This window comes from Colletotrichum godetiae, assembly GCF_030913485.1.
Source record: "Colletotrichum godetiae strain CBS 193.32 chromosome Unknown BDP55scaffold_7, whole genome shotgun sequence".
In the NCBI taxonomy this organism is placed as follows: domain Eukaryota; kingdom Fungi; phylum Ascomycota; class Sordariomycetes; order Glomerellales; family Glomerellaceae; genus Colletotrichum; species Colletotrichum godetiae.
In genome coordinates, this window is record NW_026851255.1 from 780,921 (window position 1) to 808,342 (window position 27,422).

General features: G+C 53.1%; 10 protein-coding genes across 10 annotated transcripts; 6 read left to right on the forward strand and 4 right to left on the reverse strand.

Moving 5' to 3' along the window:
• Positions 1-328: 328 nt before the first annotated feature.
• Positions 329-1,903, reverse strand: BDP55DRAFT_628448 (major facilitator superfamily domain-containing protein; the record flags this gene model as incomplete). The annotated part of the gene is made up of 3 exons (XM_060571902.1): positions 329-1,141; positions 1,209-1,665; positions 1,725-1,903. 3 exons carry the CDS (start codon positions 1,901-1,903, stop codon positions 329-331), a joined length of 1,449 nt encoding a protein of 482 aa, XP_060433606.1.
• A 979-nt stretch (positions 1,904-2,882) lies between these two features.
• Positions 2,883-3,386, forward strand: BDP55DRAFT_545477 (thioesterase superfamily protein; the record flags this gene model as incomplete). Its single annotated transcript, XM_060568579.1, has 1 exon — positions 2,883-3,386. One exon carries the CDS (start codon positions 2,883-2,885, stop codon positions 3,384-3,386), a length of 504 nt encoding a protein of 167 aa, XP_060433607.1.
• A 1,045-nt stretch (positions 3,387-4,431) lies between these two features.
• BDP55DRAFT_544950 (C6 zinc finger protein) lies at positions 4,432-6,113 on the forward strand (the record flags this gene model as incomplete). Its single annotated transcript, XM_060568532.1, has 2 exons — positions 4,432-4,517; positions 4,586-6,113. 2 exons carry the CDS (start codon positions 4,432-4,434, stop codon positions 6,111-6,113), a joined length of 1,614 nt encoding a protein of 537 aa, XP_060433608.1.
• Positions 6,114-7,737: 1,624 nt separating this feature from the next.
• On the forward strand, positions 7,738-8,180 carry BDP55DRAFT_603877 (uncharacterized protein). Its single transcript, XM_060571077.1, has 2 exons — positions 7,738-7,885; positions 7,970-8,180. Exons 1-2 carry the CDS (start codon positions 7,825-7,827, stop codon positions 8,173-8,175), a joined length of 267 nt encoding a protein of 88 aa, XP_060433609.1. The 5' UTR covers positions 7,738-7,824; the 3' UTR covers positions 8,176-8,180.
• Positions 8,181-9,591: 1,411 nt separating this feature from the next.
• Positions 9,592-11,226, forward strand: BDP55DRAFT_545198 (heterokaryon incompatibility protein-domain-containing protein; the record flags this gene model as incomplete). Its single annotated transcript, XM_060568553.1, has 1 exon — positions 9,592-11,226. A coding segment is annotated over one exon (1,635 nt), but the record flags the coding sequence as incomplete, so codon positions are not given.
• A 1,102-nt stretch (positions 11,227-12,328) lies between these two features.
• BDP55DRAFT_652021 (uncharacterized protein) lies at positions 12,329-13,260 on the forward strand. Its single transcript, XM_060574094.1, has 3 exons — positions 12,329-12,587; positions 12,710-13,080; positions 13,155-13,260. Exons 1-3 carry the CDS (start codon positions 12,491-12,493, stop codon positions 13,188-13,190), a joined length of 504 nt encoding a protein of 167 aa, XP_060433611.1. The 5' UTR covers positions 12,329-12,490; the 3' UTR covers positions 13,191-13,260.
• A 117-nt stretch (positions 13,261-13,377) lies between these two features.
• BDP55DRAFT_652022 (magnesium and cobalt transporter cora) lies at positions 13,378-15,987 on the reverse strand. Its single transcript, XM_060574095.1, has one exon. It carries the CDS (start codon positions 15,503-15,505, stop codon positions 13,805-13,807), a length of 1,701 nt encoding a protein of 566 aa, XP_060433612.1. The 5' UTR covers positions 15,506-15,987; the 3' UTR covers positions 13,378-13,804.
• Positions 15,988-16,636: 649 nt separating this feature from the next.
• BDP55DRAFT_628455 (ricin-type beta-trefoil lectin domain-containing protein) lies at positions 16,637-18,167 on the reverse strand (the record flags this gene model as incomplete). The annotated part of the gene is made up of 2 exons (XM_060571903.1): positions 16,637-17,749; positions 17,829-18,167. 2 exons carry the CDS (start codon positions 18,165-18,167, stop codon positions 16,637-16,639), a joined length of 1,452 nt encoding a protein of 483 aa, XP_060433613.1.
• A 1,448-nt stretch (positions 18,168-19,615) lies between these two features.
• On the reverse strand, positions 19,616-20,720 carry BDP55DRAFT_545338 (family 18 glycosyl hydrolase; the record flags this gene model as incomplete). The annotated part of the gene is made up of 2 exons (XM_060568562.1): positions 19,616-20,286; positions 20,348-20,720. The coding sequence occupies 2 exons, from the start codon at positions 20,718-20,720 to the stop codon at positions 19,616-19,618; spliced, it is 1,044 nt and encodes a 347-aa protein (XP_060433614.1).
• A 489-nt stretch (positions 20,721-21,209) lies between these two features.
• On the forward strand, positions 21,210-22,630 carry BDP55DRAFT_383099 (uncharacterized protein). Its single transcript, XM_060567174.1, has 2 exons — positions 21,210-21,316; positions 21,376-22,630. The coding sequence occupies exon 2, from the start codon at positions 21,592-21,594 to the stop codon at positions 22,339-22,341; it is 750 nt and encodes a 249-aa protein (XP_060433615.1). The 5' UTR covers positions 21,210-21,316; positions 21,376-21,591; the 3' UTR covers positions 22,342-22,630.
• The last annotated feature ends 4,792 nt before the right edge of the window (positions 22,631-27,422 follow it).

Consider the following 27,422-nt stretch of genomic DNA (forward strand, 5'->3'; position numbering starts at 1 on the left):
GAGGTCTCCCGTATGAGACTGATCCGGCTCTGACAGCTTGTGAGGAACGAGACTCAACGTTATTGCAGTCTAGCAAATAGCAGATGACCTTCATATTAAGCTACCTGCCCCCTAGTGACCCTTCAGTTGTCATGAAATTATCGAAGGAAACATCCTGTCAGCAGTTTTCGTATCAAAACTGCAAAACTCTACGTTCGATCTGTTCTGTTGGGACTTTCCAACGATAAGTTACTTTGGGTCAGCAAATGGTATCAGCTACGGTCAGAACTTTTATGACTCGGTATAATTACTGCTGAAGGCTCCATGTTGAGGTATGGGCTCTCATTGCCTAGACTCGAGAACTCAGCCTTAGTCGTTCTCCAAACCTGTACAACAGCCACACAGCAGGTATAAAAGCAACCCCAACAAACCCAAGAATCGAATTGCCCCATCCATCACCCACAGCCTCATACAACTTCCCTCCGCAAAGCGGAAGCAATCCTCCGCCAAGGCTACGCAACACGGTGCTCGCGGCAACCGCGCTGGCTGCGTGCTCGGTAAAGGCATCGACCAAGTACGAGTTGATAGACATGAAGATAAGAATGGTACCGACTCCCACCAAAAAGGTGCCAGCCAGGGGCACCATGAAGTGAACGTTGTACTGTAGAGTCCAACCATACAAAAATAACCCGATGGGAACCAGGAGGCTTCCCGGTATCAGTGGCGGGAGTCGGTACTCGGGCTTCATCTCTCCTTTGCGGGCCATGGCTTTTACAAGCTTGTCGGAAAGAGCGCCAAGAGTCACGTTTCCCACAATGTTGCCAATGCCAAACCCCAGGTAAGTCAGACCAACGACGCCGTGGCTTAGACCGTATCGGCTCATGAAGGTCGAGGTCATGGTGGTGAAGATGATGTAGATGAAGCCATAATTCACTGCAGCACAGATAGAGAGTGTGAGAATGATAGGTGAGTAGACGAGAAGCCTGGTTGGTCGAACGATTGCGTTGAGAAAAGTGGCCTGCGGAGACTTTTTTGATGCCAAGATGGATGAGATCTCCGGATTTCCGTACTTCTTGCGCAGTCTTCGAGCTTTCCACTCTAGCAGAGTTGGCGAATGAGTTTCTCGGAGAAGTAATAGCGTAGCGATATAGATCGCTCCCATCTGTCAGACATCTTGTTACTTCTAAGCTACAGCTGACCAGAATTTGAGGCATAAGTGAAGTGCATACCGCAATTGCCAGAAACCAAAAGTCCCATCTCCACCCAGTGGCCGCTGACAAGTAACTTCCAACCAACGGCCCGATGGCAGGGCCAAGAAGTACTGGCAGGTTCCAGACCGCAAGCCCTTTGCCTCGTTCCTCCTGGACGAACAAGTCCGAGACGCTAGCTGGACCGATAGCTAACGGGCAAGAACCAACGAGGCCGGTGATGAGACGGAAGACGATTAGCATCGGCAGAGAAACCGACAATGCGCAAGCGACATTGGCTAGGATGAAGAGGAGAGAGTTGACGTGGTACAGAATGAGCCGGCCATAAAGCTCGCTTAGTGGTCCGTGGAGCAAAGGTCCGAAGGCATAGCCGAGGACGAAGATGGAAACACTGAAAGATTTGAGGTCGACGTTGGTGGAGTGGAACTCTCTCATTGTCTCGCTTGTGCTGGGTGCGAACATTGAGGAGCCGAAAGGACTGAGAGTAATCGTTAACATTGTGACAGCATTACTCGACTAGTAAATAGGAAAACTTACGAGATCAGAGTTAGAGTCGATATAAGAAGTACGTTAACCCATTTCTTGGAGACCGACCAATTCGTTGCTTTCTCAGCATCATCTTCTCCTTCCCAGTCAACGACGATTGGGACATTCGCCCCTTCAACACCATCTTCGTCAATCGCAAACGTTGCTGGTGCTGTGCCTGATTTTGCCATCTTGTCAGCAGAACGCACAAGGAATGAAGTGACACTACGAAAGAGAGTCCTACAAACCACCAGAAAATGGTGAATATCCTCTTCACTTATACCAAACGTCGGTCAATGGCAACATACACATCGGCTCTCCGAGTGGGTCTCGCAATGGCATCTTGTACCGGCCGGACATAACGGCCTCAAAGGAACCCCTGCTTGCTGACACGGAACTGGCTCCACGCTACCGAAACCAGTCCAATGATTATGTTGCTAATTGTTCCACACAACGGTAAGGGCAAATCTGCATTTGACGCCAGCCCAAGTTGGACAGAGCAGCACCATGCGAATGTCGTCACTTCGAACAATGTCGCGATTGCATTACTCGCTTTGCAGTCGCGACGATTGATCCGAGTTGATTGGGGCGCATTTCATCTCGTGTTGTCCTCATTGGTCATAATTGCCGACGGCAGACAGGCCGTGTTTCTGGTGCCAGCTTCCACATTGCATCGTCAGTTGCCGTTCTGCCAGCTACAAGACCAAGTTCGTTGCATCTCATCTCATCTCATCTCAAGATGGGTACGCCTTCCGGGTAACTCAATTTGCTTCCATCGTTCTTGCTGCTTGTATGCGATCAGCTCCTAACCGCTTGCTGGGAATCGTCGAGGGTATCTCATAACAATTACCTCTTATAGTAGACTTCGATGTCTATTCCATTGGCAGTCCTTGATCGCTTTGCTTGCGACGAGCAGTGTTGAGCACCGTTCACAACATTCAGTTCTTCCGCATCGGCGGCAAAAGTGGGACCATCCGGACCGACTTCGGACGGAGTCCGCCCGACCGCAAAGAAATATTTGGCGCACGTGCCTCCGTTCCCGGATTGTGTCACTCAACAACCAACTCAACAGTGTCGTTGACCTCCGGCATCTTAAATCCCTTCGGCAAATAACCTCATACTCTGTCATTACCAATACTAGCAGTCAGAAACCCACCCCAAGGCTTCACAATGTCTTCCACACCATCTCAGCCACCACCCGCTACCGGCCCCTCTGCGCAATCGGACCCCGCCACCTTCGCTCACATCGAAAACTACATCTCAACCCGCTGCAACGCATCCCCAATCTACGCCTTCCTCTTCAACCCCGGCCTGAAGCTCACTCATGCCTCAAAAGGCCTCATCATCGCACGTCTACCTGTTACTGCCAACCATCTGAACACATCCGGCAGCATCCACGGCAGTGTTTCGGCGACTATCGTGGACTGGGCTGGCGGCTTGGCAATCGCGGCGTGGGACCTCCGCGAGGCGACGGGTGTGAGCGTCGATATCAACATCAGCTACCTCTCAGGCGCCAAGCTGGGTGACGAGATTGAGATCGAGGGCAAGATTGAGAAGGTCGGAGGCAGCTTGGCGTTTACCCACGTCAACATCTACAAGGTGAACCCAGCCGATGGGACGCGGGGCGCTACGGTGGCGAATGGAAGGCACACCAAGTTTGTGAGAAGTCGATAGTCACTCGTGTGGAGTAAGGGAATTGCGGCCTATGCTCAGAGGCTGGGGACGTTTGCCCAAGGCCCTAGGCGGGGTTCATGATCCATCAAAACACGGCTAGTTCTTGGCTGCTGCTGCTGTTGTTTTCAGTTTTCAGTTTTCAAGCTGGAATCACATTGACTGGCGCAAAGAAGTAGACGGAAGACGAATAGAAAGACAGATTCTTGAAGGGCAAGGTTCGTGGTAGCTGCCTAAACAAAGTCAGTATCTTAATTCGCTATTGGGCGTGCCGCGGTTGAAGTTCACCGGTGGGCAGATCCCGGAGTTGGCTCCAGCATGTTGATGTATGTCAGTCCAGCTAACCGTCAGGATCATAGAATGTGACATTGATACGGCCGTTATTGAGCAAGCTAGGATCATCACATGTTGAGGCCAATGACGTCTGGTTAGCCTAATGTCAATCTACTGGCTGAGGGCTCACTCTCACTAGGATCATGTTGGATACAACTCAGGCCCCACGTGATTCGGACTCTGATTCTGTCGTCGAGATTGAAGTCGACATGGGTGAGAGAGACCTGACAACGTAGGAAGAATCGAATTGGGCGCCAGAGTTGAAAGATATATCCTCATTCGGATCTCAGTACAGGTATGAGAGGTGTTATGTCCAGGCGATTTCAATGGCTGGTGGACGGACGTTGGGTCCGGATTTCGAAGGATTTTAAGCGAGCCAGGCAGCAAAATAAAGAGACCCGTTGCATCGTCGCTATCGTGGTGTGTGCATGGCAATAAAGAATTGATCTGGCCAGACATGCGCTAGTGCTTACGTCGGAGGTAACCCTGGCAAGTCCCTACCGGTGAACCGAAAATGCTAACATCACCCGCTTCAGGATTGTCATCCCAGTTGACGTTCCGCACTTTACTCAACATCATTCTTCATTTCGAAACCGCCAATGGTTCATACAATGATAGTCTTTTGCACCACCTATTCTTCATTCGATTAGACTGGAACGGCACGAGATTCAGCTATAGGCGTTCAATACACGTTACCATGAAAGATCTTAGCCCCATGATCACCAAGTTCGCCCTCGACTCAAAACCACAACAGGTCCGAGCCAGCAAGCCAAAGGTTCGCAGTGGCTGCGTAACCTGCAAGTAAGCCTCATATAGAGGGTTGACCTCACACAATATTAGTACTCGGTAGTGATACTGATCATTTCTAGGCTTCGCCGCGTCAAATGCGACGAGGGCAGACCAGCATGCGCACCTTGCTTGAAGTATCAAGGCCATTGTGGAGGATATAAAGCAAGCAAAGCTCAGCCCTCCAAGCTTCCACCTAAACATCGATTGTTGTATCCCAAGCCCAAACAAGGACAGAACCAAGCCCTCGATGTCGTACTCATGGAGCCAAACTACTCGGCTTTCGTCTTCTCGAGCCAGCTGGAGAAGGACCACTTTGACTACTGGCTATCCTTCACCAACACCGCCATCCTGTTCCGATCCGATCTACTCACTCAGATTATTCCACAACTCTCATGGAATGATCCGGCCATCAAACACGCAGCTTTGGCCGTAGGCGCCGCGGCCCTGGGGGCTACTACACGAGAACAACGTCTCCTCGGGCGAGGGAGGTTCAACTCGGATGCTCTATTCCACTACACGAAGTCGATGAATATCCTTTACTCAACACCGATGTCCCTCGAACGTACACTACTAGCGTGTCTCTTGTTTATCATTTTCGAATGTTTCCGAGGCAACAAGGCAGCTGGGCTGAACCACATCAACCACGGCTCCCGAATCCTTGACCAGTGCCCACAAATTCAAGGCGCGCAACCGAGCCCGCTGCTGGAAGAAGTGATAACTAGTTTCCAGTATCTGAGTCTTCAATCCTGGACCCACGGCGGAGATCATCCCAAGGAGACGAAGAGCCGAGTCCCGTGGTGTTGCCGCGGACGCAAGGCGCGATACGCTGTCGACGAAATGCCCACGACGTTTGAGACGCTGGAAGCGGCCCGCCGTTGGTGGAATGTCGTCCGCCACCATGTCGAGCACCATGCACCGCTGTACACTGGGTTCGTGGTCGAGGGATCGACCGCACCTTTACCAGAGAAACCGCCGCACGAATACAGCTCGCTCAGCTCTCAGGCACGTGTCCGGAGCTTTGTACGTTTCACTGACGCCTGGCATCTTGCTTTTCAGCCTCTCGCCGTCGAAGCAGAGGATGATAAAATATGGAACCCCAAGGGCTATTACAAGGCTCTGAGTCTCAGAATACACTACTTGTACCTCTGGAGCGTGATACGCTGTGCTGGATGGACCAATCTGGAGGAAACCAAGCGTATCACTCCGGCGTTCATGGATATTATATCGATGAGCAGGCAGATCCTCGAGGCGCATGATGCCGACCAACGTAATAACGAAGAGGCAGCAGAAGTCTTTACGATCGAGGACGGCCCGACTTGGCCTCTAGGTACTGTGTTTCTCATGTGCACATTGCCTGAGGTGAGACATGCCATTGTCCAGCTCTTCAAGGACTTTCCTCGGCGGGACGGACTCTGGGATACGAGTGCGTTCCTAGTCATTATGGAGTGGGTGAATACGATGGCGGACAAGGGTCGTATCACGAATGACCAACGGCATGTTGCCGACTGTAAGGTTGTCTTTGGCGAGTCCTCGGTGACCCTCGAGAAGCAACTTTGGGACCCTGTAGAGTTGAATTGGGAAAGCCGCAGTGTATGCTTTAGCTACTAAGTACCTACTGACACCGAAAGGTTGTTAACACTTTGGGTGTCAGTTTAGCGTAACTACCTACACGCCAACAGTGAGGGGGGCCGTTGCACCTCGTGGGGAATGTACATGCTTACTATTTAACTACGATAGGGTACTAGTGTGTGACGATGTTAGTAGCTATCTTAAACAGCGTCTTACTTTGACGTACGTCCATTGCTCACGCAGTGTGTCTGATGCCTAGGTGAGCTGCCGGTGGGTGTTGATCTGCTAAAACTCGCTTGGCAACCGCGGGACCCACGGACATGCGAAACCAACACAACTGTGTCAGTTTTCCAACTGCATACCAACGTTGACTCAATCGAGAAAGCATCCCGTGGTAAGGCAAACCCTGTATCCTGAACGATTGGTCATATTCGTTTCTTCTATCGGCACCATCCCGATACATGAGGTGTAATTCATTCACCAAGACAGCAACGCCACGTACATGTAGTTGAAGCAGCCGCATTAGGCCTGATACTTTCTGACCATTGTCAAATAAGGGAAGGGAATGCAGCAGGAGTGTCTATCCAACAGACGACTCACCTGAACAATAATATGGTGAACAAAGACCACGGCACTGTACATGACATACAGATGAGTAGGGTACCTTGATTGTTTGATGCATCGACGTTTTCGGGGTTCTATCGTTCACCGTCGTCCGATGCGACAAGCTCCCAAGCATTGCCCTGTCGTATGATAGTTCTATTTCGTCTCTAATTCTGCGACTTAGTCTCCTAGTCAATTAAGCGCAGAGAGTGTATAGTATTGGATGGCAGCTGCCAGAAATAAGCCCTCCGTCTCGTACTGCGAGCTCACTCCTTCGTCCGGATTTCGAAACGCAATGACACACGCCTGACAACCCGCATCAGACTGCCCCTAGAAGCTCCGCCGTATACTACAGAGCCTAAATGGTGGGAGACTGGGACCTGTCCCGGTCAAGCAGCAGATCACCTACGGCATGCCCGCAAGGGGCTGATTCTAGAATGCTGCTCAGCGAGTTATTGTTACAAACCTCTAGACAGCACGGTCCAGTTACTGATCAGGTATCCGCTGCCAGACGTACGACCAAGCTCCTTGTGGCAGCGCGTGAACTGGAGACTTGGTGTTTCAGGAATCCACGTTGCCCTTGGCTGATTTCATCCCGTCGGTAGGGCTCCCCGCGCCAATGTGATGTCTGCCGCGGATCCGGCGCCAAGAAATCACCAAACGAAAGGACAGGAAGGATTTAGCGGTAGTTTAGCCCAGAAGAGCCAGCGATCACCCAGATTCTCCAGCTCCCTGCGCTGATTAACACCGGAACCAAGAGGCTGAACAACGGGCCCATCGCCTTACCCATCCCTTGTCTATAAGACAACAAGTATTCAGCAGTAGGCCAAACCCACTGTCGCGGATGTCAGGCGTCTCGACATCGTTTGAGGAAGCAAGCGCTGCAACTCCACGAGGACTGGGGAAAGGAAAGAAGGTAAGAATTAAGCTTAGAATGCATATGTTATAGTGCATGAGAGTCATATTGCCCTGACGTGACTGCGTATAAAGGCAACGCATTTCCGATTATTCCACATTGATCTTGAGCAAACAACTTCCAGCCATCGCTTTCCGTCTTTTTCTCTTCTACTGCTGCCAGGTGCACTTCAACTATTGTAATCAACATATACATTTGATTCTTCGTCAATTCACAACTACTACCGCCACCATGCAGATCTCCGCTATCTTCTTGACCGTCGCTGCCTTCGCCGTTGGCAATGCCTTCGCAGGTAAGCAGCTCCTTGTCGACTCTGAATCGTCTACACAGCACGCGAAATACTTGTTACCGTCCACTGACCATATGATAAACATAGCTACGGTGCCGCGCAACTTCATCGACGGAAAGGGCAGTGCCCTGTTTGGAAACGTGGGAACGGCATGCTCCGTTGGCTCCAAAGATGGCGAATGCGATCGATTCGGTCGCTGCGTCCAGGAAATTCCTCCCAACGAGGTGTCTGTTCTCAACCAAGGAAAGAGCGTAGCTACATGTACTGCAGGTGGACAGACCGGTACACTCTGAGGTGGATGCGGGAAATAAGCCTCAGATGATTCAATATAAGAGGTTAGATGAATCTTGAGCCGTTCAATACAACCGTACCAAGGGTTTCATCAAGACAAGCCGCATTGCCACAGCCTACAGAAACAGTTTCCAATGGGAACCATCAAGATTACGGCTACTCCTCAGAGTTCTTACCAACGTGGTTCATGCACGTTGTGGGCCGGTCCTCATAGACGTAAGGAGGTCTCTCAGTTGCTAGTTAGAGGAACCAAAGAACTTGCCCTGATTTATCCGGTCGCAATTGTCCATTATCCAAGTTAGTCCAGATATTTGTAGGAATAAGCAGTCACTAGACCATAATAGAGATACCAACGTGAGCAAGTATCAACAACAGTTTTGTTGTGACGATGACGGTATGAATTGTAGATCGCAGGTGTGCGGTGTGAGCGCGGACAGCTTGTTTGGAAGGAGAATGGAGGGCCCAGAGGCAACCTCGCGATGTTCTCTCGGTGCATCCCACAGAAGGAACCAACAGAATACTATTTACTTTCTGCAGCGAATGGTGCAGAAACACCCGTGCTAGAACCAATCAAGGGGCAGCTTAGGCGCCCGTCTCTGTTTCGCTTCATGCAACCTGCCTAACGGTCGGTTGGTCGCTGTTGGGACTGGAACTGCGCCGCGACTAAGGTGGGCACATGTATAAAGTCGTAAAGTCTCTGTTAAAATTTCCCTTGCAAACTTTCAAACTTTTCAAAGCTAAATTGTTGACAATTCGTAACAGTATTCTCCGTCATATTGTATCACAAGTTGGAATTATTGCCAAGGCTCGGTCCCTTGAAGATGCTTTGTTCCATTTGCCAGGAGTTCATAGATCACATCTGGACAGCCCAGGGCGGACTGATTTACCCTCATCACATGACTTGCCAAAGTCTGCAGTGCTCTGTAGAAGCTGGATGTTATGCTTGCAATCGGATTTGGGCAATTCTACCTTCTGACGCAAGAGTTTATGTCTGGGACAAAGCTCGTACCGATAGACCTGTTCACGGCGAGGCAAATCGTCGGATAGGTAGTAGGGAAGAAATCAGGCACCTTCTTCATCTACATCCCATTACAACAATATATAGGTCTTTTGATGACACCACAAATGAGGAGCGAAACTTTCTTCGGATCGACATCAACCGACTGTCTTTCCCCTCGTGGACCTCCATTAGACACGTGCCGAGCCCAATAGTACATCTGAGGCTCCAGCCTTGCCCCAGTACGTGGAACAACTTACAAGGTATATTGCATACAGGAGTGGTTTCTTTTTGTTCCCATCCTATCTTTGCAAACGATCGTGACTACTTCTTGGTTTAGACAAGCTTGGCTGATTACTTCATAGGCTCCCATCAATCCGAGTCTGCGGAATCACAATCAAACAGCGCTTATTTACTGCAGGCTTTGGCTCAGCCGAAGTCTTGGATCCAAGATTGCAAGCATAAACATACGGAATGCAACATGATTGCGATAGATTCGAAGTGGTACCCGACGCGCCTCATCGATGTTGGCCCTCTGGAAATGTCAGAAAACGCCGAAACCCCTTGCCGCCTGGTCAACACCAGCGATGAATCAATCGGAGGCCCTTACTTGACCCTCAGTCATTGTTGGGGCGAGGCTAAGAGTCTCATTCTGACAAAAAGCAACGCTGCCCAGTTCCATAAAAGTATTGCTTCAGATGACCTACCGCTCCTATACTCAGAAGCAGTCAAGGTGGCTAAGGAACTTGGTATACGATACCTATGGATCGATGCTCTCTGTATAATTCAAGAGGGAGACGACTTTGCAGATTGGCGCCACGAATCGACACTCATGGATAAAGTGTATTCTCATGCATTTTGCAATATCTCTGCCATGTCTGCCAAGGACAGCGAGGATTGTCTATTCAGCAACCGCAATTCTGAAGCTTCACAACTACCAGTCATTTGGCGAGATGTTGAAGGCCGAGCAAGCCCGGCGTTTTTGGTCGACGCGCACTTCTGGTCCAGTGAGGTTCGGGGGGCCTTGGTAAACACCAGGGCCTGGGTACTTCAAGAACTACTTCTTTCCCGACGCATCTTGTTTATCGGCGAGCGCCAGGTGTTATGGCATTGCCGGTCAACTCGCGAGGCTGAGGTATGGCCCCCTAATACCCCTATCGACGATGTCACCGAATTGGGCCGCATCGAAGATCTCCCTCTTGGCTGTGGCAGTGCTCGCCACAAGCCCAACGACAGACGCAACGCATATCTTTGCTGGCATGACATTGTCTCGAGATACACTCGCTGCAAAATCAGCTTTCCCAGTGACAGACTGATCGCCCTTTCTGCAGTGGCAAAGGAGATGATGCCAGTGCTTGAGGATGAGTACGTTGCAGGCATGTGGCGTCGCCATCTAGAAAGCGAACTTATTTGGTGGAGCTTTTTCCCTTTTGAACCCTCTCCCAGTCCATCTGATCAGCTTTATCGGGCTCCCAGTTGGTCCTGGGCCTCAGCAGAGACTGAGGTCGTACCAGGCCGACCCTACAAGGATTGCAAGGTAGATCGTTTCATTGAGGTTGAAGATTTTCATCTCGAACATGTCACTGGCGATACAACAGGTCTAGTTTCTGAGGGATGGCTACGTTTATGGGGACGGCTGAAGCAAATCAAGCTTTCACCCTCTGGAGACTGGCGACCGGAAGGGCACCGCGAAGCCTGGAAGATGGTTTCCCGGGTCAAACGTCAAGACGGAACGCTTTGGTCAGTGAGGTTGGATAAGTTTCACGATAATTTTGATGAGCAGAACGCTAAATCGACGCTTTACTGCATGCCAGCTGAATTGGAGTCTTGGGAAGCTGGCAAAAGCTCATTTGGAGCCGAGGCGTATGAATATCTCTATGTCGTGCTGCTGGAACTGCAGGACGAAAGGCGGGGCGTCTTTAGGCGACTTGGAGTAGCTTCTGCCTACGGGGCGGCAGGAGAGACAAAGAACAGTGTTCTAGCTCGCGAAGAGGGGGACGGTAAGTTTTCCTGCGAAGAGTATCGCGATGGAAAGCACTTGATACGTATCATTTGACATGTGCTGGGAAATCTTCCACGTTGACTTCTCCCTTTTAAAGGGGCTACGAGGGCTCCTATCTTCCGGGACTGAGGGTGCGGTTATCCACGGACAGAAGTCTTGTCTATATAAGCACACGTGGGCGTTAGATTTGATTTGTCTAATCTTCAGTATTGTTGCTCTTGTCATACAGATCTGGACTGCTGATGTACGCTCTTGTTCGTAATTTGCCTTTAGCCATCAATCTTTTCCGCCGAGCGCTTCACTCAACCAATCCAACGCAACTTTGATCTTCAAGTTGAGTTGACTGAGGGCGAATCCGTGACAGTTGACTGAGCTGATTGTTAAGTTGGTTGTATGAAGTTTTGTTGAGTGGAGCGCTGTCCTCACCTTAGGAGGCCGTCAGCTAGTAACTGAATCGGCTAGTAACGAACTTGATCAAAAGTCGAAATGAAAGGCAACGAAGACTTATTTGAGTATAAGGCAGGCAGATTGATACCTGCAAGACTTTGTGTTGTTATTGTTTGTTTGCTCTGGAGGGGTTCTTCCTATATTAGTAGATTCCAGCCTTCAATGCACTCACTCATACGAATCAGGAACGTCGCACTACCGCGTGAGCTAGCCAAACCCACTGCTCTCATTGATTGGGATGACTAGAGCTATTTCTTCAAGAGAGACCACATATTTAAGAAGTTTGGACAACTTTCGGAGAAGTCGAGAGAGGCCCGTCAAACAACACACTCCTCCACTCTCCCATTGTCACCCTCCATAGACAGGATCGAGTGGCGAGATACGCACTACAAAGTGTCAAAATCCTCGGCTGAAAGGCACTACTTTCGTCGCGATATTTTTGCTCCTTCTAAATACCAGTGGCAGAGGAGCGATACTTTACTCCTTTCCCCCTTTATGACGGTATGAGCAACACTCACAACCACTGACTCGTTTGCCGTGAGCAGAGCAACTTAATATAAATTGCATACGAGGGGCAATGACGGATGTCCAATCCCCTGGTCCCACTGAGCGTCCACAGCGTGCGCATATAGAGTTCATACTTAATAAAACCTCTTTAGATTTGGTTTCCTTGGCAGACAGCATCGCGCACATCACGGCCGTAGGGCTTGGGGTTCCTTTTTATAAACCATAATCGTCCCCCGGGGCAACCGAACAAGCGGGATTATATCCCGAGTGGGCGAATATAAAAAGAGATTGGTCCCGTCATTGCATTCAAGTGGATTGAAGAAAAAGCCGACTGCCAAACATACATCACTAAAGATTCATCAACATGTACGCCTCTATTCTTCTCACCTCTCTTCTCGCCGCCGGCGGTGCCCACGCTGCCGTGGCGCAGGGCTCATGGGGCGTCCGCGCAGATTACACCCGTAAGCACCACCCATCCCCCATACTTTCCATCCGAACTCCGACCACTTCGAAGAGATCGCGGGGAAAACTGGAGACGACTTCAGCCCCATCTCACCATCAAACCCTCACTAACTCCCCCAAGGCTGCGACACCACAACCCCCCTAGAAGTCGTCCTTGACGGCGCATCCAGCCAATCCTCCCCTTCCCCCAACATCACAGACTTCTCCATCCCCGCCCCCTTCTCCGGCTCCCTCGTCATCAAAGTCGCCGGCGCAGTCGGCTACGGCTCGCCCTACCCGCCCCAACAAGTCGGCGTCGAGGTCTTCGCCGCCGCGACGGCCGGCGACCCCGGCGCCTGGGCCAACGCGACGGTGACGCCCGGTGTCGGCCAGCCGGCTTCCGTGGCGCAGATTGCGTGGAACACGAGAAGCGACGTGACTGTTGCGCCCAAGGAGGGTGAGACGGTTTCGTTGGAGACGATTTTTGATGGCGGGAGTTTGGTCGTTTACTACGTGAGTCTTTTTGCATACATCCACCTCCTCAACTAGCCCGTACGGTTGAATGGTTTGCTAATATGTGCTTTTAGTGCGGCCTTCCGGAGGCTGGTGGACCTGTCGCGTAAGGCGGGTGCTGTGAGGATCGGAGGAAACGGGGAGGCAAGCTTTGAATCAGATAGATTTTCAGTGTTGAATAGAGATATCACAGAACCCTCTGGCCGATTCCCGTTTGTGAGTATCAGAGGAAGTGCATGGTGAAGAACGCTATTACTGCTGGCACCTTGCGAGGAAAATCCCAGGAAAGCGCATTCCGGACGAAAGAGTCATATTCGCTATTGACGCTCAAAAATACTGATCGCTCGTATTGCTAGCATACGAGAGTGGTAATATAAAAAGATCTAAAGTGTTTTCTATTAAGAAAATAGAGGGGTATCACAACACACACGCATAACAGAAACCAACAGTCACAGCTTCGACCTTGACCCCGACCTCGAAGGAAAGCGGTGGCGGGGGCGGGATACCTAATCCCTCTTGGCCCTCCTCTTGGCCCTACGCGCTCTCTTCTTGCTCTGCTTCTTCCGCTCGGCGCTGATTTTCCGCTTTTGCCAAAACGACTCGAGCCAGGCCCAGATCCAGGAGCGCATCATGATGATGATTGTGCAAAAGACTACAGGACAGGCAATGACCCAGCTATTTTCTTTGTCAGCGTAATGCCGAGGTTCATGATGTAGGTCTCAACTTACAAGAATTGAATGCCCATGGGATTCTGGATATCCGGAAACGATTCAAAGTTTTGTCCAAAGTACCCAGTTAAGAAGGTCAGGGGCAAGAAGATAATAGTAATAATGGTCAGCTGCTTCATGCTCTCGTTCTGGTTCGCCGAAATGGTATTGAAGATGAGGTCAATCAGGTTATCGGCGGACCGCTTGATCTGCTGCATAGACTCTGTAATGATGACGCAGTGATCGAGAACGTCGCCGAGATACGTGTGCGTGAGCGGCGTGACGATGACGCCGCTGGCCGGGTTGCGTAGCTGTCGCTGTGCCTCGTCCTGCGACAGCTCGGTGCGGTGATCGCGCAGGACGTTGACGAGGTTGTCAATGGGATTGAGAAAGGTGAGCATCTTGTTGATCTCGCTGACGCAGATGTAGAGGCTGCGGGTCTGCTTGATGCTCGGGCTCGTGAGGACGTCGAGCTCGAGGTCGCCGATGACGTCGCTGTAGACGGCCGTCAAGGGGATAGCGAGGTCGATGATGGCGTCGATGATGGCCTGGACGACGAGAGAGGCGTCGCAGGACTGGCGGAGGATGGTGGAGGGGTCGCCAAGACGGACGGTGATGGGGCGCTCAATGTCCTCGGCTGACATTTCGAAGAAGGAGATTACGGTGTTGTCCGAGGTCAGAAAGATGGCGACCTGCTCGGCGGAGACGGCGAGACCGCGCGACATTAGGGAGGAGTGGCGTTCCATGTACTCTGTGCGGACCTCGTTGGCCGAGGCGTGATAGCGCTGGAGGGTTCGGACAAAGGCCGTTTCCTTGAGTTGGGAGAGCTCGCTCATGTTGCGGTTCAGTGTCCCGGTTCCGTAGCCACTGCCATCGCCCTGCGTAACAATGGTCGGTCTGCCGGCCCTCTGCCTCCCCGTCTCGGGGTCTGGTCTCGGCTTGCCGCCCATGGTAAAGGCGCGCTTCAGCTTCTTCATACCCTTGGCGGACTTGGCCGTCTTGACGCTCGCAACATCATCCGAGTCGTCGTCACTGCTGCTACTGCTACTGCTGCTGTCGTCGTCGAGGAGGAGGACGAGCTTCTGCAGCGTCATGACGATGAAGGCGTGGTTGGCGTACCAGTCGGCCTTTGTGCGGTTCCTCGTGTTCATAATGTCTTCGATGGCGAGCTTGTGCAGCTTGTAGTACTTTCCGCAGGCCTGGATGACGTCCCAACTGAGGCCGTTGACGTTGATCCAGCGGCTCTGGACCCACGGCTCCTGGGGTTTCCGCAAAAAGTCGACAAACTCTTCGTTTCTGAACTTATGTTGGACCATGTTTCCCTGGCTGAAGTCAAAGACGGAGATGTCGCAGTCAGCGCGAAGGGCGGGCATGGAAGCGTGGCCACCATCTGACTTGTTGGGATCGAAGCCGGGCTCAGAGCCGGGTTGCCAGCCGGGGCGGGACATTTCAAAGTCCCCGTAGTCTTCTACCGGCTTGAAGGTGCCTGCGCGGCGTCGCATCGGGGATATGTTCTGGTCGGTAGAGGCGCGGGTCAGAGGTGCGCCGACGTCGTTAGGAGCGGCGACACGAACGCGCGCCGTTGGTGAAGTCGGGGAGACGGCATGGTCGCGGGTGTCGATCTGTAAGGAAGGGAATCGAACGGTGCGCGCGTGGTCGTCGGGTTCGCTAATTGTCTTGGACATTGGTGCGCCGAAGGAATCGGTGTCGGGTGACATGACGGTCGCACACTTCCCCCTTGGGAAGATGGATGGAGTGGGTGTGGTGACAGGAGGAAAGTTGAGATTGGAAGAGATCGGCGAGTCGTAGGTAGGTAGTTCAAGACATTAATATTTCGAGAAACGAAGCTTTTCGTCGCGTGGCGCTTGATGCGCTAGGGGTTCAGGGACCGCAACGGCGTAAAGCTTGGCTCGGACGAAGGAGACAAGAAAAGGAAAGACGGCAAGTTTCGCGGTGGTCGTGGCGTGGGATCGTCGAATCAGCACCGAGCGTCACAGAATGGCGTTCCTCAGCCGCATCTAGCAAGGTCGTTGTCTCTGGCAGTGTAGGTGAGATGTAGTCCGAGCATCTCAATTGGGCGATGGGTTGCGATGGCTGACCACAAGGTGAGACTGGATGAAAATGGATGGATGGATGCACTGAGAGTTTTTGGTGGCTGCAGAACGTGGGATGGTTTGATGTTGTGTGACGCCGGGAAGAGAAGCGAAGCGAAAGTGAACGGGAGACACACGAGCCCCCCCCCCCCCCCTTCCTCGGCACATGTCCCAGGAGAAAGCAACGCAAAGCAGGGCAGGCTACGCCGTTACGGACATTCGCGATGAACCCCCTAATGACGTCGCTTGGCAGCAAATTGTACTCCTTACAGATACAGGTAATAACTCCACTAATTACTTGCGGCATCTGCCATTGGACAGTAACGCAAGTGACAGCGATTAAGCTCTCGGCTGGTGCCGGTTATCCGCGTCAAGTTTCCTCTGCTGCAATGATCACCTCTAGATGACCCAGTCTAGACTCTAGACTTGACCCATCACACCGGAGCAGAATATCAAGCTTTTTCACTAGCGGTCGTGATTGATATCCCGGAATTCAAGTGCCGTCCAGTGTTGGCAGACTTCCAATATTTAGAAGACCATATCCTATTCCGCCTACTTCTCCGTACATTGCTGATGACCGTCTAATCCCATATAACCCCCCCACCTTGACCAATTTCCCTTACAACCATGCCCAGATAATCCAATTCCCAAATATAAAAGTCGTCAACGACGAAGAAAAGAAGTATACAAAATGTCCAGAAAAAAAACGCACAAAAGGAAGAAATTGCCCAGGACAGAGTACATACAGCCTGTGCTCTAAGCAACAATCTTGTACGTCTCACTGTTGTCCCCCTTACAAGCAGCCGTGACCAAACGACCCCGATTCCCAGGAACAACACACGTAGCCGCATCATTCACAGGCGACCACAAAAAGCTGTCCCCGAAAACCTTGACCAGCTGTCCGGTATTCGTAAGCCCCTCGCCCGCGGCGCGACCACCGCACGAGAACAGCGTGACCGTGTCCCCGTCCGCCCGCCGCCCATCAGTGCTCACGCACCCGTTGGTCAGGCTACTCACAATCAACATCGCCCCGTCTTTCCCATCATTGTGCTTTCCCTTGGAAATGATGTCGAACTGCTGGTTGGGTGAACCCTTATCACAAGCCGCCACGGCGATAGGGATGAGATTCTGACGGAAGTCACCGGCGGTGGGATCAACCGAGAGACACTGCCCGTTGGGCGCCTGGATAGCTACCTTGGTAAAGGCACGAGTGGCCGTATCGTCAAAGGCATTGGCCTCGGCTGCGGCGGTCGGGTTAAGAGTGCCACCTGCGCGAGAGACGGGGACAGGTGTGGTGGGATTGGCGGCGGGGATGTTTCCCTGCTGGCCGTTTCCGGCAGCTGGGGTTGAGGAGGCGGCGGGCTGTGTTACCGCGGGAGCGGATGTTGCCCTGGGCTTGGCGGTCGCGACTGGAGCGTTGGCATTGCCGCCGCCGTTACCCTGACCGGGCTTGACCGTGGTCGTCAGCGTCATGGTGACAGTCTCGTCATTATCATCACATCCGGCAGCAGGCTTCCCCGTCACGACGGCCGCCGCGGTCGTGGTTGACGCAGGCTGCTGAGCGCCGTTTTCCGCTCCATTACCGCCTCCGTTCCCTCCGCCAACTGCCGCAGGCTTGCCGCCAAAGGCAAAAGACTGGGCCTTGTCGTCGGCGTTGCAGTCCGCAATGTCCACCACCTTGCCTTTGACCGCGAAACACTTGCCCTTTTCGTTGTTGGGCTGGAAGGTTGAGGGTCCCGCTCCGCTGTCTACGGCGAAGAGCTGAGAGTCCGTCACCAGGCCCTCGCCCGCTGCGCGTCCGCCGCAGGAGAAGAGGTTGACCTGGTTACCCGCCGCGCGGCGGGGATCAAAGTTGAAGCAAGCTTGCGTCTGGCATCATCAAGTCAGCCAAACCTCTCTCTTCTCCCGATACATACACCAGCGAAGGAGCACGGGGAATGAAACGTACCAGGGTGCTCACGATGAGCATCGAGTTAAGCTGGTCATTGTGCTTTCCAGCCGTGATGACGTCCCAACCTTGGCCGTCTGTCGCGCCACACTCGGCTACCTGGATCGGGGTGAGGTTCGCCCGGAAGTCTCCGGACAACTTGTCAACGAACAAGCACTTGCCGTCGGCCGTCTTGATCTGAACGGCGGAAAAGGCGCGTGTGGCGGTATCATCGCGAGGGTGCGCCTCCTTCGTGGCCTCCTCGTTGAGCTCTGTCACGGCTCTGTGTTGAACGGCGAGAGGGCTGGCGGACACGAGAAGCGTGGCGTAAGCCAGAAAGGTTGTTGTTTGAGGAATCATGGTGGTAAGAGAAGAAAGCTTTGGTCAATGAACGTGTGAGAAAAGAATGAAAGCCTGCACAGCAGGGTGTGTGTTGTCAAATGAAACGAAGGGAAATGAAAAGAGGAAAGACGGAAAGACACCACGTGAACACCAAAGTCGATGCAGCGGTAGAGAATGCGAATACTTTTTGAGGGTGAACATGGCGGCAGATGGACCCTTATACTCGGCCCATCATGAAGACCAGTCCATCTGTGGCCTGTGGCCTGTCATCCGTCATCCATCATCCGTCATTGACGATCCAAGCGCCATCCCATTGACGCCAAAAGCCATCATCGGTCCCATGCAATCTTGTCCTCTTCCTTTTCTCCCCAGAAGAGCGAGCGCCAGGGTCTGAACATGGTTTCACGAGCTTCTCATCTTGCAGCGAGGTTTCGTTTGGCGGCCTGGGCCCGAAGAGATATGGAAACACTCCCTCGGCTAAGCCACCCCTGCTGCGCATCCTTCTTCCCTGCCGTACAGGTGACAAGATGACAGAGTGCCGTCCGAACACTCGTTCAACGGATAAGTCGGTGGAAAATTGAACTCAAAAGCCTCTGGCTATGCAACTGCATGGCAAGGAGCTGCCAGAGTTCGAATGCAGCTAATGAGAGGTGGTCGAGGGATAATTCGCCTCCGGTTGGTTGGGATGGCCCGCCGCGTGAAACGGCTCGTGTAGCAGGGCGGCAGATCCTGAAGGGATGGCGCGGGGATCGTGGCGGGAAGATGAGACGAAATCGTGGGAAAAAGGAGCTGTTAAAGCTGTTAGTTTGTGTGTGCAAGGGGGGAAAAGACAGGGAGGGACTCCGAGGAGAGAAATAAGAAGAGGTCCGCGCTTGTTGGCCCCTGCACGGCGGGCCGGTGATTGGATGGGAGCGCTGCCGGCTACCGAGTGGGGCTGTACGGCCCCTCTTGTACCGGCCGGGTGGAGCCCTCGTGGGCGCTTGCCGGACAATCCCATCGAGGGATGTGTGTAAGACTTTGGGAAAGCCTTATTTCAAGCTTAAATTCATGCCCGACTCCTAGATACTAATTTTTAATAAGCGCTTCTTCTTCTTGTTTTTCATCCCTTCAATTTGCTGTCGTACTGGGCTCACGTCTCACGACGGATCCTCGTACGACTTGGGGCCACGAGCCGAATCCCCTTGGTTTCGAGATTATCTTGAGCTCCCCTTTCCTGATCGCTCACGACGTAACTAAGATATAGACTCGGCCATAGAAATCATCATAGCAATCCAACGCAACCCTAGGGAATCAATCGCCGTATCAAAAGATTGTATGTTCATTATTCGTATTCATGGCTTCCCGCCCTCGGCTGTCTTTACATGCCGCATGCACAAGGTACCTTGGCTAGGATATGTACCTGAATTCAGAGCCAAGTACACCATATGCCGAGAGTCTTTTTCAACCCGCCACCACATTAATCAGGCTTATTTTATGCCATTCAACTCATTAAACCCGGCCTGAACCAAACTCTGCCTCCCCTTCCGGTCTCCCACACCAGTCCAGTAAAACAACCCCCCAAGAGCCTTGCTCTTCGCATACTGAGCCTTGATCGCCACTGATCTCGGCACATCAAAAGTCATGAACCCGTACTTGGGATCAACATACGTGGCAGCGGCGGCAGTCGTATCCACAGCCGCCTTATCAACACTATCATTCGACATGTCGCAGTAGTCAACCTCAGCCGACCCCTTCGTCGATCCACCCGGCCCTTTCGCATTAGGAAAGGTGCGCGCGTAGGCCGGGATACCGAGAAGGACTTTTCGGCTCGGGAACCCGTTGCTCGTGACATAGGTGATGCCGTCGGCGCAGGCGACTTTGAGGTTCGGGTTATTGCTCACCAGCGTCTTGGAGGCCAGCAGCTGCGCGTGGTTGCCCGAGACGTCGGTCCAGGGTCCCGTGAGGTCGTAGCACATTAGGTTCAGGTAGTCGAGGAGGGAGGCGGCTCGGCGGAGGTCGATGTTCTTGAGGACCCATTGACCCGGTGGGAGGGCTGATGTGATGAGGTACCTGCCCGCTGGCATCTGTTGGCGGACGTCGCTGAGGAGGCTGATATAGTCTTTGCCCTGCTTGGCATCGCTTGGGTGTTCCCAGTCAACTTGGACAAAGTGTCAGAGCGAGATCATCATCAAGAATACGAGGAAAGGGGGGAGACTTACTATCAACGCCATTGAGCTGCCACTTGTCGCAAAAGGCCTTGATCTCCTTGGCAAAACGAGCGCGGGCAGTAGGATTGGCGGCCAGAGCCGGGAACTCGGCGCTGCCCGTGCCACCACCGACGGACACGAGGGTGCGGATGCTCGGCTTCGAGGCCTTGAGCTTAGCGGTGGCCGAGAGACAACCCTTTGTCCCGTCGACTGGGATTTGTGTATCGGCCCAGTCGTCAATGAGCTTTAGTGACCCGTCGGTGTTGACTTTGATAAACGCGTACATGACGTGAGTGACGGCATTGACAGGCATCGAGGCGGGTGTCTGGCCCTTGTACACCCGCCAATTGGGGTAGTAGACGGCGTTGACCCAGCCTTGAGACATGACGGGCTGGATGAATGTTGTGAGGGCTATGAGCTTCAATATTAGAAAGTATAGTCGTCTCGGTGAGGTTGATATCGAAATCGAGGTCGAACTGAAAGTGTTTGTTGATGTCAACGCTGAGGCTGACGGCGGGACGGCGCGGGGAAGGGGTCGTCCTCGGGCCATTTTGTAGCTTAGGGGCCCGTCCGGGTGCGGCGGGGTGGCTCAGGGCAGGTTCGCTGACGTGGAGGCCCCCGGGGGCTGTGCTTGCCGTAGATGCCGCTGCAAGGCGCCCAGCTCAATCGCTATTGGGGAGCTGAAGACAGCCAAGGCAGGAGCTGCATCGGGTGCAAGTTTCCTCCTCTTCTGCCTTCGTATTCTCTTCGTAGCCTTCTCTTTTTTTGTCTTTTCGCTTTGCCACGATTAAACCGACGACGACCGAAAGAAAAACAACTACAAAAAGGAGAAACAGATCTCAGGTCATCGAGACAACCTGCTTCCGGTGCTGGTCCTTGTTCCTAAAAGAAGAGAGACACCACACGCGGCTTGCGACTGGGAGAAAACAATCTTTTCCGGTTCCTGATCTACCAGATCCCCTTTTCTCCCTTTCGTGCCTGGTCCTAGGCGAGATCTTATACCGACTGCGTGGGACATTGGCTAAATTCTCGAATTCCAGGGGAATTCTGGAGGAATTCGATTAATTCCTTGGCGGTCTTGTTCGACAGGCCACTCGACAAATATGTGGACGATTCGTAAGCCTGCTTCTTCTCGGAGAATGCGACCATGCACGTCTTTTTAGCCAGGCCGTTGCATTAAAGAGTTGCAGGTCCCCCCCCTCTCTTCACCATTCGGAGCAATCTACACCTGCAGACGGAAAGCAGCTGTAATAGCTATGTGTCCGGAGGAATGTCGCCCGCTTTCTCGATCGAGCGGCAGGAATCCCGTTCGACAGCGGACTCCCGGGGGAGAAGCGGGAAAGATGCGGAAGGAGACTGGAGGAAAACAGAACTCCCCTTGGCTGAGCTCGCCCTGCATCCAATTTCTGCCGCCAAGGACCGCGCGGCAAACAGCAAAGTCGTCGCGGATTGATGACCTCAAGGGTATGCTGACCGGCTCATTACCTAGGGAGGAAGGAGGTCTTTATCAAGGCACATGTGGTGGCCAGGCTCATATCGAATGGCATCGGCCGCGGGGACGGGGACCGATATCCCGGAAAACTTGTATCGCGATCAAACCCTTCAACGGAGTCTTTCAGCCGGCGAAGACAGCATTTCCATGGCACGCATGGCTACCGCTTGGCGGCAAGGCGTCGGACGGATGGCCTTGGCCGTTGGGTGCGGCCGATGAGCGACAAGGAAAGACCAAGATGAATGCGGTCGCGGCGACCCGAGACATCTTCGTGCTCCGGCGTAATCGGACGCATGCGGACGGATGGCCGTCAAGCTTCATTCAGTGTGGAGAGTGGACTTGGCAAAGCTCATCACATCATTGCTATACGTTGATTTTCGCCAACTGGACCTCTGTCGAATTCAAGCAGCTGTCACGGAATGAAGCACGGCATCTGGCCGATTGCAGGGCCAAGACGGCCTTTCGCAGAGATCAGCCGTTGGCAGCGGACAGATGCAGAATGGAAATTGACTGAGGGATCTTGTCCTTCGTATCGAACCCAATGTCTCGGGATTCTTCTCTGGAGCTGCTTCTCAGCCGCATCAACAAACTTTGGGAAGGCCCCAGACATGTCTCATTTCCTTCAGCCGGGTCAACATAGCTCGAAGACCTTGGCAGGAGGACACAAAGACAAAGGAATGCCGTTTTGGTGATGGAGCACCACAGGCTCACAATATCAGAACCATCTACCTAGATCGCTTCGATTGATCGTCGACCAACGTTCAACAGTAGCTTCTTTGCACGAGGAAGCTTGAGATCCGCGCGATCAGCCACTTCAATGAGGAGCCCACCCAGACGAAGTGGCGGGATGGGTCCGGCATTGATTCTGTGTCGGTGATTCCAACTTCCAAGCCTCGTACGTGGACGAAGCTTCAGGGCAGAAGCAACTCCAAAGCCTCTTCGAATCCCTTTCTAAAAATAAAATGCGAGCATGTTCAGGGACAAAGCATGAGCGTTAGCTGGAAGCTTGGAAAGAGTCAGGAGCCACATAGGTCATTGGCTCTAGGGATACGATTTTCATCCTCATAGTCGTTGAAAGCGACGCCTCGTGGATTAATCTTCTCGTAGAAACATCCATCTTGATTTCGACGCCTGCTTACGATTACGATGGTTCAAACACGATCTGTGCCAACCTAGAACCCACTGGTTTACCGAATCCTCACCGCTCGCCCGGGCATCAGACTTCCGTCTCGGAGATCCAAGACCTCCTAGACCATATTGATCCGTGGTCTGTAGACCGTTGATCTCTTCATTGAGTCGACAGCCTCTGGGAATACACTCAACACATTCAAAGAGGTTGGTCATGAAATATCACTTCCTGCTAGAGACAGCCCAAAATATTCTAGGACATTTCTGGTGGACCACCAGAGGTAAACCCCGCGATGCCTCTTCTTCCCCCTCTTCTCCCCTACCTAGCCTCAATTAGCACTACCTATCCCTTGAAATGGCGTGATGGGCTCAACATGGCTGGCGGGAGGCAAGGGAGAATGACAGCCACCCACGTTGCAATCACGACCTGGGGATTGGTGGAAAACGAGGGCGCAGACGACACTACGAGCTAGCTCGCGCGTAGAACGCAAGCGCTTCAGGTGGTGTCTTCCCCAGAGGAGGAAAGTATGAGAAGCTTAAGAATAACCCATTACCAAGAGGGATACCTTCAGGTCCCTACACGAGAAGCCAAAGGAGCCAGCCCCGCGAATACTTACCGGTCTAATGCAGCGGAAGAGCATATGCGCCGGTGCCGTGGAAGCGGAGGTTTCTAGATTCCAAAGCACGCAAGCACTTCTTGCCGGCTTGCCCGGGTGTGGTGATCTCTCTTCCCGCAAGAATAATCTGCCGCGGTTGCGGCCTATCGCCAATGGATGTGTTCCAACCTTATCTTTACACAGACTAAGTCTGTAGACTACTTTGGCCCTGCGTTGGCTTCCTGCAACTCGTCTCCGAATGAAGCTTCTGATCTTACCCGGCGACTCGGTAGCCAATTCGCAATGGCTTCGCTTCCAATGGTGGTGGATGAAAAGAGGAGACATCCGATCACGCGGCTCGGATCGGGCTCTGTACCTTTAGGTGATGTCGCATAGCTCAGGTGAAGTCGGGACGGTTTGGTCGAGACATTGGGCAAAACGTCGAAACGTTGAAACTTCGTCTTTGACAGCAGCGTCGCAATCACCGGCCAGTTCAATTAGCAATACACGTGCGCGTCCTAACCATCATTCAATTCGGCAGCGTCAGCTCGGCGCTTGACTCGTAATAAAGGGGGTTCGTCACTCGTGTTTGACTGCTGTCACTCGCAAGTCGCAGGTGCAGAGGAGACGACGTCTTGGCAACTCAATGCTGTTGCGGATCTTGAAACCTTCCATCGCCCATGCTTCAGGTACAACGGTCTTGGCGGCGTCCCATCGAGGCATCCGGCGGAACGTGAATGAGCAAAGATGAGGCTGCGAAAGGATGTTAGACAGCTATGGAGTGAATTTCGGCGGGACTCCGAAAGAATTGGGGCATTTTGGAGTTGTCCGCCTCGAGAAGCTCTTGGAAGATGGAGACGATGAGAGAGTCCCCTCACCCAAATTTGGCCCCCGGCCGTCGATCTCGGGCGTCGATAGTCCTCCGTATTCCGAGTGCCACTCTGGGGGGTTCCGTTTCTTGAATACGAAGCGACGGCGTTGGTCAAGCGGTCTAGCAGGGCGGCGCCGTTCCCAGTGCTCGCAATCCGTATCTCCGTCTTTGCCAAAGGGACTTTAGCAGTTCAGCTGGGCAAAACACCAAAAACTCTTACGAGACCAGACCTTTGACGATGCGCCGCCTGACGTGGCCATGCATCGTGACAAAGAGCAGGGAACATCGCTACAACTTTCCAGCTGACGTCAAGGCCGTCGCCCCGCGGGAGAGAAACCATGTCTCCTCAGCTCACGGGCTGCTCCATGTCTCGGTCTGAATTCCAGAACAACAGTTATCCCGGAGCTGGTGTGTGCCGCTGCCTGTCTTGGGGTGTCCCACCCCGGGCCCGCTCCAAGGCGACGAGCATCATCTCCCCAGATATCATCGTGCACCTTCAGCGTCGCATTGCAGCTGAGAAGTGTTTGCTTCAAGCCTCATGGTGGTCTGAAAGAAAAAAAAACAGGGACCTGTCACTGGGCCTGCGGGCTGACGAGCGTTTGGTGTAGTTGGTGTAGGGATGTCGGCTGATTTATTTGCACAATTGGCAATGTACATACAGAGCAGAAAAGCCCCTTCCGTTGGTTGTGCTTCTAGTCGTCGATCATGAACCTGAGCTCAGCGACTTGCATCGGCAATGTACTCTGCGGTCAGTCAAGCGGTCAGGCAGCCGGAAGGTGGGGAGGTGGGCAAGATGAGATGCCGCGCCGGGTCAGCACAAACCTCCATCTTCTCGTCTCTTTTGCCTCCTTCGCGCCCGTCGACTAATACTTACCTCAAAGAGACCGAAGTTGCGGTTGAGAGAACCAACACACAACGACGCCGCGATGCGACGTACGACACGACGCGGGGTTCCGGCAGGCTGGGGTCTTCCTAGTACCTTGGGTTTACTGGGTCCGTATGGGGATCTCTAGCTTTTTACAGCCAAGACCCAAGACTCTTGGCTCTCCTAAAGATGGAAAAGACGAAAGATTGGGATCCCACGTAATAGCCTGTAGGATACGGGTTGCGGCGGCGTCGGAGACTTCTCATGGGGACGGGACATTGCCTTGGTTGGTCCCAGCATCATGGTTCCTGTTCTACCAGGCCTGTCACTCCAAGACTCTCCAAGACTCTCCAAGACCAGATTGATTAAGCAACCCCCCAGTCAGTGAGTCAGTCAATCAGTCAGTCAGAACTCAGGACAGTCCCAAGAGTTGAACTCTAAGCGGCTCAAGCCAGTTCGGCACCACTGCACCAAACCTTGATCAACCTTCACAGCAGAAACGAGTTCGTCCCTTTGTTGCGCCATGAATCGTGGCGCTGCACTATGCTTGTTTCAGCCTCCGTCCCCGAACACCGGCCATTTTATTCTCGCTCTCTATCGAATCTATGCATGGATAACGATGGAGCGGGCTCTGCATAGGTCTGCAGCAATAGAGCAAGATAGCCAACATGAACAACTCCCGACGGGCCTCAAGAACATGCGCTTCCACGGGGCGCAATGTGTGGACAGGGGTTCTTTTCTGACCGGTGTTGTCAGCAGCTGCATCATGGGAGCGCTGTCTCTTCTCTCACTCAACTCCTCTCTCGTTCCTATTCAACAGAGTCCGCCGGTCGCATTGCCAAGCCACTATAAACCGAGAGACCCGATCATGACAGGGGACCACGAGAAGGAAACTGTCAAGGAAGGCCTGGGCCGCTGAGACTTGGCTTGTTGTCTGCGCATTTTTTTTCCGATATTTTTTTTTTTTTGGGGGGGGGGGGGGGGTGGAGCAACAGCAACAGCAGCTGCAGCAGCTGACGGACGAGACCACGACAGGCCAAGCTTCGTCGTCACGCCATGACAAGTTCTGAAGGCGGGAAGTGCACTCGTCGCTCAATGCGCCAGGGCGGCGGCGACGCGGGAAGGGGAAGAAAAAAGGGCCAAGATATCGTCGTCTTACGCGGGGCCATTCCGATTTTTCAAGGTTCTCGAGGTCACGCTGTACGGCGTTCATAGGGCCATGATGTCCATCCTACGAGAATTGACCAACACCCCCAGTTCCTGCATCGCAGCAGCGTCGCAGGAGTTCCACGACGCCCTCGTATTCCACGCCCGGCCGAGAGGGCTTCCCAGAGAGCTTTGGACGATCGTCATCCATAGAGACTCCAGAGAGCCCAGCGGCGAGCCAGTCGCAGTCAGCGGTTGAGCCTTGGCACACGTCCCTGGTGCATTGAGCATCCTGGCCTGAGTTCGAAGTCAACAGATGGGAGACAGAGTGAGAGCGTGCGAACAGGTTCATCCTCAGCTTCCGTTGTCGTCTTACCACACCAACCAGGGGCTGGCCTCTTCTCTTTCGTCCACTTCCGTCCCTCCTCTTCCAAGTTCCTCCTCCTCCCGCGCGTGTGTGCGAGACAAAACTTGTGAGCTGCTACTGCTACTACTGCTAAGCGCTTCCCTTACCGTATTCCGCCCCAGGCAGACGACGGACAGCAACTCGCACTAGCACGATGTAACTTAATCCTTAGCGCAGAGCCCGCCCTACTGGGAAGCGACGTCGAGATAATCGGCGGGACGATCTATGGTTATCCGCGAGAGTGGAGAGGTTGGCAGGCATTCGGATCCTCGTCTTTCCCCAAATTCTCACCCCCAGCCTCCACGCTTCCGCGAATCCGCAGCTCGTGGTGGTATTCTTGGAAATCCTGGAGACGCTTGACGCCCTAGGGGCAGTTGAGCCCCAGAGACTAGTAGTCTGGATAGACAGAGAGCGTGAGAGCCTTGTTCGGCATTTCTCCGTCATTTCTATTGCCGGATCACCTCAGCATCAGCAGTACCGCGCCACAATGCAACTGTCTGTGTTGTTGTTGCTGCTGCTGCCTTCAGTCAAGTCGAGTCGCCGTTCTTACGAGTCTCGGGCCGTTTACTCTCCATCTGCAGAA

What these genes read in the sequence shown, in the direction of transcription:
- BDP55DRAFT_603877 (XM_060571077.1), top strand. Translation starts at nt 7,825, where the DNA reads ATGCAGATCTCCGCTATCTTCTTGACCGTCGCTGCCTTCGCCGTTGGC. An exon ending in CGTTGGCAATGCCTTCGCAG is followed by an intron (nt 7,886 to 7,969) that starts GTAAGCAGCTCC and finishes TGATAAACATAG; the next exon opens with CTACGGTGCCGCGCAACTTC.
- BDP55DRAFT_652021 (XM_060574094.1), top strand. Translation starts at nt 12,491, where the DNA reads ATGTACGCCTCTATTCTTCTCACCTCTCTTCTCGCCGCCGGCGGTGCC. An exon ending in CGTCCGCGCAGATTACACCC is followed by an intron (nt 12,588 to 12,709) that starts GTAAGCACCACC and finishes AACTCCCCCAAG; the next exon opens with GCTGCGACACCACAACCCCC. An exon ending in GGAGTTTGGTCGTTTACTAC is followed by an intron (nt 13,081 to 13,154) that starts GTGAGTCTTTTT and finishes ATGTGCTTTTAG; the next exon opens with TGCGGCCTTCCGGAGGCTGG.
- BDP55DRAFT_652022 (XM_060574095.1), bottom strand. Translation starts at nt 15,505, where the DNA reads ATGTCACCCGACACCGATTCCTTCGGCGCACCAATGTCCAAGACAATT.
- BDP55DRAFT_383099 (XM_060567174.1), top strand. Translation starts at nt 21,592, where the DNA reads ATGTGTCCGGAGGAATGTCGCCCGCTTTCTCGATCGAGCGGCAGGAAT.